Genomic DNA, 13,195 nt, shown 5'->3' with positions numbered 1-13,195 from the left:
AAAACTCAACGGAGAAACAGAATTCCTGTGCTGCTTGGCTGAGCCCCAGAGCTTTGCTCTGTCACTGCGACACCAACCCTGGTGCCACACCAACCCATGGCACGGTGACATTCCCTCTGCCCCATGCCCAGCAGCCACAAGAGGTTCACTTTGCTGAGATGGACTGAACATACTGCAAACGTTGGACATTCACACAGTGCCATGGAGCCATCTCCTGCTGCTGATTCACTGCACGTAAACCTGAGTTTATAATCTTCTGTTCACGAGAAAAGCCACCTTTGGATAAAACAGACAATTCATGATCCAAGAGCAGCAGAGAGAGAACTGCCCACTGATCCTGTAGTTCTGTTTGTTGGCAACAAGATCAAGACTTTGACCAACATGATTCTGCTCTCCCTATTAAGAACCCTCTTCTATTCGTTTCTCATCTGTGAGCTTGCTTGCTTAACGTTGTACCAAGACAATTAAAGATGATATTTTGCCCTGAACAGCGCAGATGGCAGAGCTCACTCATGCTCCCTCTGCTGGCAATGCCTCCCAGCAAACAGGTAGGGCCCCCCACTCACGGTGAGCTTGGGATACAGGGTATGGGATGTAGGATGCAGGGTACGTGATGAAGGATGCGGGATGCAGGCCGGAGTAGAAACGATGGAGGATGCAAGATGCGGGATGCAAGATGTGGGATGCAAAGTGCAGGATATGGGATGCGAGATGTAGGATATGGGACGTGGGATGTAGGATATGGGATGGAGGATGCAGGATGCAAGATGTGTGATGTGGGATGCAGGATCCCAGAAGCACAATATGGGATGTAGGACTGAGGACACGGGATGCAGAATATGGGATGCATGATGCAGAATGTGGGATGCAGTGCTCAGGCTGCCAGGGAAGCCCCGAGCTTCAAATGGGTTTAGGCAGAAGTCAGAGGGCAGGGATTTGCAGCTCTTCTGCCAGGCACCTGCCAAGAGCGTGGACGTGCTTGCACCTCACCTAATAAAGCAAAGCAAAATTTTTATCATGCCATTTTATTTCAGTTTAGAACACGTTACAAAATGCATGATGGCACAGCGCTGTGGCAGAAGACAGCACTCCCTGCCCTTTTTCCCATCCAGCCAAGCATCCCTGACGCAAGCGAGCAGATGTTATTCTACCCACATAGGCCCACGTGGATCAAACCCCACCAGGCTGCACCTCTCCGCCCAGCCTAAGCCAGGAGCTGTGACCACAGATCTCCCTTGAGGAGCCTTTCTGTCCAAGCCTCTGTAGAACTCCCTGTGCCAGGTTTGTGACTGCACGTTCAGTTAGATGCACAAATGCTCTCAAGTACAGTGCCGCAGGAAAAAAAGGAACCAAGGGAGAGCAGCAAGGTGGTGTAAATCATCACACAGATCCCACATGTCCACCCCACTTAGCAACCAGGAGCAAATACATCCCCAGGCCTGTAAATTCTTATGTGTGCGCTCAGCTGCGAGCACATCCAGTACCACTGACTCTGCTCACGCACTCCAAGTTTAACACATGCATAAGGAGCTTCAAGATCAGAATATGAATTAAAAAAATCACGTTCAGCTTTGCTTGTATAGAGAAAGCAAACGAATCTCCAGACCCCTCCCAGCCCAGCTGCTCCGAATCTGCTCCCATTCATTGCTGCTTGGCATCAGCTGTGGCAATGCCTTTGTAAAGCAGGATCCCAGGGGCAGATCCTGCAGGAGGTGCTCCTGGGGATGGTGCTGGCATAGGACAGCCCTAATATGTATGCTACAAGGTAAAGTAGTTGCTGGTGCTGGGAGTGCTGGCATTGGGCTGGGAGAAGAGGAGGAATGCTCCCTGCTTGCAGGAAGCCGTTCCAGCCCCTTATCTGACACAGAGCTCCTGATTTCTTGCGGGGGAAGCGCCAAATGTTTTTGAGAGGGGGGAAAAAAGATAAATCACACAGTTAGCTCCAAGGGAAGCTGCCTATGACATGAATGGAGCTGCCCTGGGTGGAAGCGCGCTCCCTGCCCTGCCACGGGCGCTGCTGTGACCCCAGTGCCCCTTCTACAAGGGACCTCTGTGAATGCAATCGTTCTGACCTCCAGAAAGTGATTTACAACCGATAACCTCTGAGTGCAACATCTGCCAGGGCCGGCCTGGGATCTGCCTGCAGCTGGGATGCTGCTGTCCCGCCGTGTCCTCCCATGACACGCACTCCGCGCTGCTCCTTCCCTTCATTTGTGAGACTGCTTCTTTGGCAGCGAGTCAAACCCTCTGCAGAGAGGTTCCATGCCGTGCGAGCAATAAGCACATCAGTGCTGTCCTTGGGAAAGGTAAGGCAGCCAGGCTCTGTGTTAATTGCCTTTATTTGCTTTTTTTTTTCTAGAGGATATCTCCCCAAGGATGGCGCTGTGCTGAGCAGAACTATTAGGTAAGTGTCCCTATGGATGGATGTTGGCTGCCGTGGTTTCTTGCACGGGGACCTGGGGAGCTCCAGGCTGAGGGATGCTGACTGTTCTATCAGACTTAGTGCTAAGCGTTCCTCATCTCCAGCCTGGCTCCTCTCGTAGGCTGTTAAGGGATTACGGTTCCCAGCCCCATAGCTAAAAAGCAAAAAACCACATTGGAACAGGTTGGGAAAACAACAGTATCTAGAGCACCACTATTCTCCTTTAATAGGTTACTCCATCAACCCTGTGCTTGTTAAATAAGAGAAAAATCTGTGGGCATGCAGTGAAGGTCAATCTTGTGGTTTCTGAAAACATTTAATTAGTACAGTTAAGTGCTGAGGTCTGCCTGGGAGTGAGCTGCTGCATCAACAGCTCTGAGCAGGGGGAAGGAATCCTACATCAGGAGATGCAATCCTGCATCGCTGTGCCCAAGCTCCAGAGGTGGTCCAGCTTATAGGAAACCCACTGCAGTGTCCCTTAATGGCCTTAAGTTGCACCATGGGATGTTCAGGTTGGTTCCAGGAAACTTTTCTTCTCTGACAGAGCAGTGATGCAGTGGCACAGCTGCCCAGGGAGTGGGAGAGGGGGGGTCACCATCCCCAAAGGTGTCCCAAAACCACAGAGAAGTGGCACTGAGGGATGGGGTCAGTGGGAACCGTAGGGGTGGGCTGGGGTCGGTGATCATAGCAGTCCTTTCCAACCTTAACGATGCTATGATTCTACATCACATGCCATTTGTATGGGTTCAAAGCAGCAGGCATAGCATGCACAACTGCTGTGCTCGTGGGCTGGCACTTCCCTTAGAAAAGGCCACAGTTTGGAAGATGAAATCGGCTCCAGCCCTCGCGAAGGCAAACTTGGTTTGCTTTCTTTCCCATTTTTTGCAGCATGGAAGACCCTAATTGTAGGCAATTAAAACAGCACTAGAAAGAAAGGGCTGTGTTGAAATCTAAGCAGGAAGGTGTGCCTCTAAATGGCTTCCAGTTGCCAGTACTGGAAAAGTGCCTGGGGAGCGTGGAGCCCATGCCAAGGGCAGCACAGTGCTCTGTGGGACCTCAGCCCATGCACCCTCTGCAGGGCAGGGGGGGCACAGCTCAGTGGGATGGGGCTGCAGGGTGACTGAGCTCCTGGAGCATAGCAAGCCCAGGGCAGAGCCAGCTGCAGTGCTGGGGCTCCTCAGCTGAAAAAGGTTGAAAAACCTCTTTTTTTTATTTTTTTTCCCTCCTTTTCCTCTCAATGCAGGGTTGTGCCAGAGGGAAATCCATTACTTTAGAGCTATCAGAGCAACAAAAGACTTTTCTTTTGTGTGTGTGTGTGTCATTTTCTGTATCTGCCCTTGAACTACTAGAGAAGCAATAACACACTTAAGAGAAACAACAGCATGGAGGGAAGCAGTAATTTTCATAAAGTAACTGAGTGTCAGATGGGCCCTGCTGCAAGCACAGCGATGGGCAGTGCCAGGACCAGACCCACCATGGGATGAAGCAGCACAACAACACAGATACTGGGACTTCCACCACACGCAGTGCTCTGAGGCCGCTGTGTACTGATAAGCACTGCTTTGTGGAGTGCAATTACATGTTTTTGTTTAGGAGGAGATTCTCCTTCAAAAGCAGCTACAACATCTCTGCCCGTTCAGCCTTCCTGAAGGCCTCTTGCTGCAGACAGAAGTGGTGACTCCTGTACTTATTTTCTATTGCTGCCTTATCTTTGGCATCTCAGCTGTGACTTTTACTGTTTTTTCTTTCCAGTGGTTTCATCAGAGTGCAGTAAAAGTGGATGTTTGTTGGGCTTCAGCTCTGCTAATGATCCTTGATCTGCGTGGTGCAGACGAGGAGAGCCCAGCCTTGATGAGAAAATGGCAAGCTAAGTAGGCTAACAAAACAGCAGCAAGAAACTGGATCAGCTCCGCTCAGTGAAGTTTTCCTGCTTCAACAGGGGGAGAAAAAAGAATCGCTTTCTTTCCCTGAAATCTTTCTTACAAATACCAAACTGCAAAGGCTGCTCCCTCCGGCTGCTTGCACAACGCTCCTTGGGCTTCACTGCACTCAGCTTTTTGCAGCAGCCTCATGTGCAAAGGACCTCCGTGTGATGCCTTTGGGGCAGCAATGCAGCCTGAGCAGCGCCTGCCCCCACACTCTGCTATGATGGGGTGCAGACCTTGAGGGATGCTCAGCACGGTGCTGCTCACTTGGGATGCGCCAGCAGCTTCCTGCAGCCCTTGTGGAGGATGTGCAGCATCTGTTTGCAACATCTCCAAAACCGAGATGACTCACGAGTGCTTTTGCACCCCAGAGACCTTAATGATGGGATGAACTCCCTGCAACGTCAACCAAGTGTTTGGGATTTCCTGCTCCGGGGGAAGGAGAGCTTTCAGTTTGACTTTGAGGCAGAAGAAAGCCCTATAAGAATGGCTCAGGCTTCCCCCCTCCCAATGGCTTTTTACCGAGCCAGGATTACAGAGCACTTTTCCATTTGTACTCGTTAATGTGCAAAATAACATGGATTTGGAGACAAAAAGCAAAAAAAACCTGAAACCCTTCTGCACTGTGAGTGGGTATGGAGTGGCACTGAATGGCCTTTCCTGCTCTGCTGCTGCAGAATATATCTGGCATGGCAAAGCTCCAGGATCCTAGATCTGCTTTAGTGCTAACATTGCTCTAGCTGATAATGCTAATCTCTTAAACTATTCCCAGCCAGGCCCTAAGGAAGGGAGCTAAGCAACTCTGCAGCTAATGAAACAACTTTTGTAATTATAGCTCTGGCCATGGCTGAAACGCACAGAGCAGCCCTGAGTTTTCTCCAGTCTCCAACGACCCCACAGCCAAACCATCACCCAGTGCACCCTGCTGGCACAGGGCTGCCTTTGGGGCCATCACCCGTCATGTCTCATTGGCACAGGGCTGCCTCTGGGGCCAAACAAGCCAACCAAGCCAACTTCTTAGTTATCTGACACATCTGCAACCACAGCATGCGGTGGACAAGTCTGCTTTGTGACTTCCATGCTAATTGTGTTCCATGAATGCCAATATTCTTGGAAGAATGAAGAGTCTCAGCTCCCTAAATTACTCCTGTGGTTTTAATTGAGTATCATTTGTTTCACCTTCGCAGCTAATGTGTGCATCACAGGAGGGAATTCACCCCGAAGGAAGGTCTGCTTTTTGGGAACTGAAGGGAACAAATGAGCACCACTTGGTGTGGCAGTGAGAATCGTAAAAAAACACACTGTGGCTTTACTCCTTTCCCTCTGCAACGTTCCACTTTTATTGCCATAACTGCTCATATAGTTCAAGCTTTTTATATGCTGATGGTTTCCTGTCCCTGCTGAGCCCTGGGGAGCACTGTCCTTCTGCCACATTGCTGCAGGAACATGGGTGCAGCACAGCCCAAGGTGCAGCTCCATCCCCAGAGCAATGCCATGGGAGCAGCAGAGCAGCACCACGAGGTGCAGGGTGCACGATTCCCCCTTGCTCAGCTGCACAGTGTGGTTGTTGGGCTGCCATCAGATGCTGCTGCTTTCTGCCCCAGCCATCTGCCTGTCCTTCATCCCATGCTACTTAACTCCTCCAGCAATGCACTGCGCTTCCGCACTTGCTGATGCATGCCTGCATGCTGCTTATCATAGAATGGCCTGGGTTGAAAAGGACCACAATGATCATCCAGTTTCAACCCCTTGCTATGTGCAGGGTCACCAACCAGCAGCCCAGGCTGCCCAGAGCCACATCCAGCCTGGCCTTGAATGCCTCCAGGGATGGAGCATCCACAGCCTCCTTGGGCAACCTGTTCAGTGCGTCACCACCCTCTGTGTGAAAAACTTCCTCCTAATATCCAACCTAAACCTCCCCTGTCTCAATTTAAAACCATTCTCCCTTGTCCTATCACTGTCCACCCTCGTAAACAGCTGCCCCCTCCTGTTTATACGCTCCCTTCAAGTATTGGAAGGCCACAGTGAGGTCACCTGGAGCCTTCTCTTCTCCAATCTAAACAAGCCCAATTCCCCCAACCTTTCTTCATAGGAGAGGTGCTCCAGCCCTCAAAAGTGCTTAACACAGCCACGCTCCATCACAAAAAGAGTAAACAAGTCATGCAACGGGGTCAACGCAATCTGCATTGTCAGACAGCGATTCAGCAAGTTCTTTAAAAAAAAAAAAAAAAACTATAGGAAAAAAAAGAAACAACAACAACAAACCCCAGCACCGTACAACTTGAGCTGAGATGGGTTGGTTTGCAGCCAGACCCGGCCCTGTTCCGCCCATGCCAAGTGCCTGTGTCACGGCAGCACGGAGCGCTGAGGTGGTGCTGACGAGGCAACAGCGCGTTGCACAACGCGGTGCTCGTGGGTCAATTTGCTACGAGCAAAGACCTGCTGCTTCCCCACGGCGGTTGTTTCGTTTCGTTTGGAAAAGGGAACGTCCACCATTTTGGATTCCCATTCGACCCATTGCAATTTGTAGGCGGAAAAAGAGAGCTCTCCGTGAAACGCAGCGCTGCGGAGAGGTGCAGAGCCTTTGATCAAAGTCCATAGGGGACGCGTTCAGCAGCGTCACGTGGGCCGTGGTTCTCACTATTGCTGCTCCCTTTGCAGCCGGAGTGCAGAAAGGTGAATCTGAAGCAACAAACTGTGAGAACTGGGCATGAGATAGGTGTGCAGCCACGTTTCGTGGCTCAGTTCAGTGTATTTAGTGCTCTAATGACAGCTGCTCCCCTTCATTTTCTTATTTCTGGGCAGATTCTGTTTACAGGTGCTTCTCCAACGTGGGCTTCCCCATCACAAGACTCCCAAACGTATCCACTGCCACGAGGGTTCAGATTTACAGCATCGAACCGTGCTGGGCTTGCCATGAATGCAACCTTCTGTGTAGCTGTTCTTCCAGAACATCCCATTGGTGACAGCCAAAGGCTCCACTGCTCCCAGTGGGGCTCCAGGCCGGGTCCCAGCAGTGCCACAGGTGGGAGCAAACTGCTGCAGTTCCTCCATCCAACCCAAAACACCACTTCACAGCTTGAAAGAGGAATGGAGGTAGAAACGAGCAGGCGGTGGAACGCAGCACTTGGAACACGGTGGTGGTGTGTTTTGCTGACCACAAAACACTGGGGAGCCCAGCGGGTACCATGGCTGTGTTACACAGGGATGATGCTGAAGGCATCACTGCTCTCTGCTATGGGAAGGGCCAGGAAGAAGGAGATGTTTCTGAGCTCCAGGCCGAGTTTATCTCCTCCAGCGGCTCACGGCTATATAAAAGCAGATCCCACCGCACAGCACAGGTGTGGGGGCTGCAGAGCGCTCCTGCCTGGAGACAGGCGAGATGCTTTGCAGGGAGGAGCCCTGTGGCTGAGCAGCCCCTCAGTTCCCACCCTGAGAGGGAGCACCGAAACATCCATTGCTGCCAAACAACTTTGGAGCAGGTTCAAAGCCGGGTGAGGGCTGTGCAGCCCAGCAGCACTCTGCAGCCCTGCGCAGCATTGCAGAGTGCTGACGAGGAGCCTCCTGTGCAATGCAAGAAAACTGCTCCAAAATGCAGATTTGGGGGGTGGTTCAATTCATCCCAAGGAGCAGTGCAAACCTCTGAGCTCAAATCCTGCAAAACCAAATGGCTGAACGCAGAGGAGCTGCACGTGGGGTTCCAGCACCGGTGCTCCCATCGCAGAGCATCAGATGGACGGGCAGCGCAGATCAGAACGATGCCATTCACTGAGGCCACGCTCTGTGGGTTGGCCACTCACTTCTTCCCATTTTCCTGGTACTGGGGCTGCAGGATGTCCTTGTGGGTCCCCACTGTCAGCAGCCCCGTTTCCTCACCCTATTTCTGGGGGGACCCCCGGCATGCAGCCGTCCCCCACTCACCCCCTGCTATGCACTGGGACCCCCAGCGAGCAGCTCCGGGTCCCATCCTGCTCAATTCCGCCCTATCAAAACTCCCTTGGCTTGTCCTATTGGAAACTTTTACAATTCCCTGCCTGCCTGGAAAAGATGACTGCAGCAAACCCAAATTAGGAATAAATTATACAACAACTTTACATTTTTCTTACAAAGGAAAACTCCTGCCATGTCCCCCAGCACTGGAAGGGCCACCAAAGGAGCACAGCACAGAGCGACCCGGAGCGAGCCCAGCGCCAGCCCGGGGGCTGCAACCACCCCAGGCTGCAAAATGCATTGCAACAGCAAATCCACGCGCTTCCAAAAGCTGCATCTGCGTGGCCGCACGCTGACATATGTGCATTATTTCCACAATGAATGGCCACAGCGGCAGCTCCCCCAGCGCCTCAATTGCAGTCCCCCTGCGGGGACTATTGCATTCCCACCGCATTTCTGCAATATTCCACCCCCCCCCCCCCCCCCCCCACCCCCCCATCGCCGCCCCCGTGCCCCGCGCAGAGCCTCCGCTATACCCCCGCAGCCCCCCCGGAGCCATCGCAGCGCTGCACCCCGCGGCCCCGCTGCACGCGCTGCTCCCTGCAAAAGTTACACATCTTATGGGGGGGGGGGGGGGGGAAGATCGGTGGAAAAATGATCTCAGCCCTGGCACCAGAACAATACTTTCCCATGGAAACATAGGTATATATTTAATTCCTGGTAACTCCGCTCGAGTTTCACCTTTCATCTCGTCCCCGGAGTTCTGCAAAAGTTTCATTTCATTTTGCGCTGCAAATCAGCTGCGGTTCTCCTGCACCGTGCCCATTTTGCATGCACACCACACGGCAGCGAATGCATCTGCTCCTCCGCACCCTCTCCCTGTCCTGACTGTGCAAAAGGCAGAAAGGGCTCCGTAATGCCCGCAGAAGAATTCAAATAACGTCAATGCACAGCTGAAGTGCGAGCCCTGCCTTACAGGAACTGTGTGTGTGAGTGTGTGTGTGGCTGCAAAAAGGCACATACTAAACAGGAAATGCAACTGAGAGCCATTGAAAGCCTCAAACTTCAAAATGCAATTGCATCCCGAAAAATGCATGCATGCACTGCAAAATGCATGCACGGCTTCTTGCATATTTGCAACGAACAGAAGTAGGAGCCTTACCTCTCGACTGAGACATTTTCCCCTTTGCTTTGATGGGGGAGGGGAGCACAAAAGACTTTGCCTTGCCTCTCTTCTGGAGCTAGTTTTGCAACAAAGATGCAAACTGCAAGCGCTCAATCTTCATGCAACTGGAGTTTTCCTGACTCGCTGCAGCAGCTCTCCTTGCAGCGGGGGGCCGTGCAATTGCACACTTTGCAGGGCAGCTTGCAGCGCGGGGGGTTTCCTCCCCCCCTGCTTGCAGTGCTGGGGAAGGCTCTGCTGCACCTACATGATGGGCCAGGGCTGGCAGCTCGCAGCTCCAAACTTGGAGCTGGGGGGCGCAGTGCGCAGGCGCGCTGCCGACGGCCGCCGCACTGCCCTCTGGGAGCTGTAGTCCCGCAGTCGCCGGCGGCCGCCTGCAGGGGGCGCTGCTGCGCGGCGCGGCGCGGAGACTGCGCGGTGGCGGGGGGGGGGGAGCGGCGGGGGTCGCGCTCGGGGCGGCGCGTGGCTCCGCGACTGCAGCGCAGTGCTGTAGGGGGGGGTTGGTTTTTTGCACCCCCCCACCCCCCGGATTTCTGTGGGGGTCATCCTTGCGTACATCTCTGTTTGCATCTCCGCGTGCATCCTGCCATGGATCTCTCCGTGCATCTCTTCCTTCACCCTTCCGTGCATTTCTGCATGCATCCTTGCGTGCAGCCCTGCATGCACCCCTGCCTTCACCCCAGCGTGCATCCCTGTTCACATCCCAGCATGCATCCTTCCGTCAGTCCCTCTGTGCGTCTCACTTCAATCCTCAGTGCATTTCTGCATGCATCCCTGCACGCATCCTTGCTTGCATCCCTGCCTTCACCTCTGTGTGCATCCCTGCCTGCCATCCCTATGCGAATCCTTTTCTTCACCCCTCTGTGCATCTCCGCATTCATCTCTGCCTGCATCCCTGCCTATATCTCCTCCTCCCACCCGCAGTGCTTCCAAGCTGTGCAAAAAAAGGCCATTTGTCTCCTGAGGTCTTTTAAGCAATTTTTAAAACACGACGTGAGTTGCTGGCTGCTGGTTTGTTTACAGCAAAGCACCTCGATTTGCTGTGCAGCAATGAATTCCAGAGAGCAAACGCTGAAGCAAAACACAGAGATCAGCTCTGGAACGGCACAGATCTGGGAGCTGCAGGAGGAGCCTGAGGTGCACCCTGTGCAAGAGTTGGATCTCACGACACATGAAATTAAATGCAGGAGGGGCATCGCTGTCATCACCCTGTTGTGTCAGTCAGCAGCGTCACACTCGGTGACTTTTTGGACAGTAACTTGCTGCTTTGTCTGCAAGACACAGGGATTGCACACAGTGACAAAGCCCAGCGGCACCGCTGCTGTTTGCTCTGCTCGTGCTTGGCTGGCATGCATGGGCTCTCAGTGCCTGTGCACCTCGGGTGCTTGCAGCAGCCTATGCTGACCGCCGGTGCTCCCAGGGATGCTCACGCACTGCAGCAATGAGAACAAAAAGCCACCAAATGAAGCAAAGTGAAGCTCCGAGGGGGAAAAGTTCGTTTTACAAAGAGTCCGTGAGGCTGAACGGAGAGCTCTGATTCTGAAACCTGTGCCTGCCCTTGGTTTTGTCTGTGCCCGCTGCCTCTGCGTAATCCTTCCCATTCTATGCGTGATTATGGTTCGTGATTATGGTCCTTCATTGCTAAGAGTGCAGAGAAAAACAGAATAAAACAAAACAAACTACTGCAGGAAAAAAAAAAAGAAAGAAAATTGATAACCATACCATAGATCTGCACTGAAGTGTGCATTTATTTGCAGGCCGTGCTTTGCTTGGGGCACTGGGGAGCCTTCCTGCTTTCCCCTCCGTGAGTCTCCTCCTGCAGAGGTTGTTTCCTGCTGCGTTTCCATTGCGGACACCTCGGGGTCAGGTGGATGCATCACCTCCTGCTGCTGGGGTGCATCCCGCCCAGCAGAAGATGCAGAGCGCTGGGATAGGCACAGGGAGGGCCCTGTGGGAAATCCCCCCGGTGGGCCAAAGGGCTGTTCAGCAGGGAAGGAGCTCGAGGGAGAGCCAAACAGTGCTGCAGATGCCGAGGAGGAGAAAAACGCTTTTGGAGAGAGGAGGTGAGAAACAATGAGCGTGAGCTGGGCCATCTGCTCCCCACGGCCTGAATGGTGCCGGGCGATACCCCGTGTTCCTTTGTTCCTTAAATTAAAGGGAACTGCAAGCTGTGAGCAGGCTGAAAGCCTCTGGGCTCAGCCACACTGTGCCTTTTGTCTGCTCTGCCTCTGCCACTTGCTTCTCCATCATTTTTGCTTGCATGCTTAGAGTTTTCCCACCCCAGAGCTTACATGGGAGGGAGAAGCAGGGGAACACCACAGCCAGTGCTGTGGCACCCAATGTGCAGAGGGGTGAGGGCCCCAGGACCACCTGCAGCGCATAGAAGTGTCCATGGACAGCGGTGCAAAACCTGCTCACAACTCAATAACCAAAGACCTCTCAGATCCCCAAGCCCAACCCCAGTCCACCCTCACTGTGCCCACTGACCACATCCTTCAGTGTCACATCTCTATGGTCCTGGAACACCTCCAAGGGTGGTGACCCCACCGCTCCCTGGGCAGCTGTGTCAGTGCCTGACTGCTGCTTCTCAGAAGAAATGGTTCCTAATACCCACCGTCTCAGAGCTCTGGCTCAGAGGAATGGGCTGAGCATACTTTTCCAGCAGAGTAAGGGTGATGTTGCACTCCTAAGGAAAAGGGATAGTGATGGAGGTGCTCTAGTTCAGATTGGTGAGGGCTATGATGTGTAAGAGCCCAGTATGGTGACTGTCGTTTGTTTTGACAGATGTGAGGCTAATGACAAACTGAACGGCCACCACTCCAGCCACGTGTTTTTGGAGCAGCTTTCTTCTGCTCCTGCCCTGACAGACCTGAGCTGTGGTGAGCTGCAGTCTGTAGCTCGTGCTGCACCCATGACCCTGCAATGCCCCGTGCACATATAACCCACACATGAGCATGCTTTGTGCATGAGAAACAGTGCTGCACGTGAGCAAGGAGTGGGCCCTGAGGCAGCTACTGAGCAGCGGTGAGTCCAAAGGAAAATGCAAAACACTTGGTTTCATCTGTAGCATCTGAGCCTTTTTGTGGCAGCCTCTGATTGTCAGAGGGCTCTGCAGGGCTGGGCTGAAAGAGGAGCTGTGAGGGCAGCTGTGTACCTGCAGCTCCTGCATTGCAGGGCAAACCCATTGGAGCACTCCTGTTGGGTTATTTTTGCGTGTCTCTGCTGGATGTGAAGGGCCACCAGAGCCCGTGTGCTCCCCCCTTGACATAATGACCATCAGGGACAGAAGGGACCCATCCACCAAACTGAAACGGGAGAACCCCTCACTCCCAGCGCAGCCATTTGGCTCTGGTTCCGAATTTCTCCATCCTGCTGTGCATGGCATAGGAGAGGATGGGCAGAGCTCCCCTCTCTGGCTGCAGGACACAGGGCAAGCAGGGATGCCACCCAACATCTGCAAACAGCCCTGTGTGATTGTACTGCCCTTTTCAGTGCTCCGTTGGCTTCACCCCTTTGCACAGATGCTGCAGCAGCGCCCAATGGGTGGCACAGCAAAATGCATTCCTTATTGCACGACGTTGTCTCCCCAGGTGACACAGCCCATTGCTTCGGAGCTCCTGTACCGCTCCCATGCTGCATGCTTGCATTTCTTAGGACTGCACTGCACCAACGGCTGCAGCCCTGCCCCAGGCCCCAATCCCAATCCCTCACTCCAGTGCCTGAGCTGCAGTTCAG

The 13,195-nt window shown here is 53.3% G+C and overlaps 1 protein-coding gene across 3 annotated transcripts in view; it reads right to left on the bottom strand.

The window, feature by feature from the left end:
- Positions 1-10,380, bottom strand: part of MAP2K6 (mitogen-activated protein kinase kinase 6) — a 46,633-nt gene extending 36,253 nt beyond the window's left edge. The window contains exons 1-2 of one of the 3 annotated variants that reach the window (XM_003642348.6): positions 10,269-10,380; positions 9,440-9,466 (exon numbers count right to left, since the gene is read on the bottom strand). In XM_003642348.6, coding sequence (XP_003642396.2) covers positions 9,440-9,466; positions 10,269-10,353 — 112 coding nt within the window. In that variant the 5' untranslated portion in view covers positions 10,354-10,380. Of the gene's footprint in view, positions 1-9,018; positions 9,252-9,439; positions 9,467-10,268 lie in introns of those variants that run through there. The other 2 variants (XM_046902183.1, XM_004946240.5) reach the window with 2 other exon arrangements.
- Positions 10,381-13,195: the final 2,815 nt, after the last annotated feature.

This window comes from Gallus gallus, chromosome 18 (genome assembly GCF_016699485.2).
Source record: "Gallus gallus isolate bGalGal1 chromosome 18, bGalGal1.mat.broiler.GRCg7b, whole genome shotgun sequence".
NCBI lineage: Eukaryota > Metazoa > Chordata > Aves > Galliformes > Phasianidae > Gallus > Gallus gallus.
The sequence above is the reverse complement of the archived record's forward strand: the minus strand, read 5'-3'. Positions and strand labels throughout refer to the sequence as shown.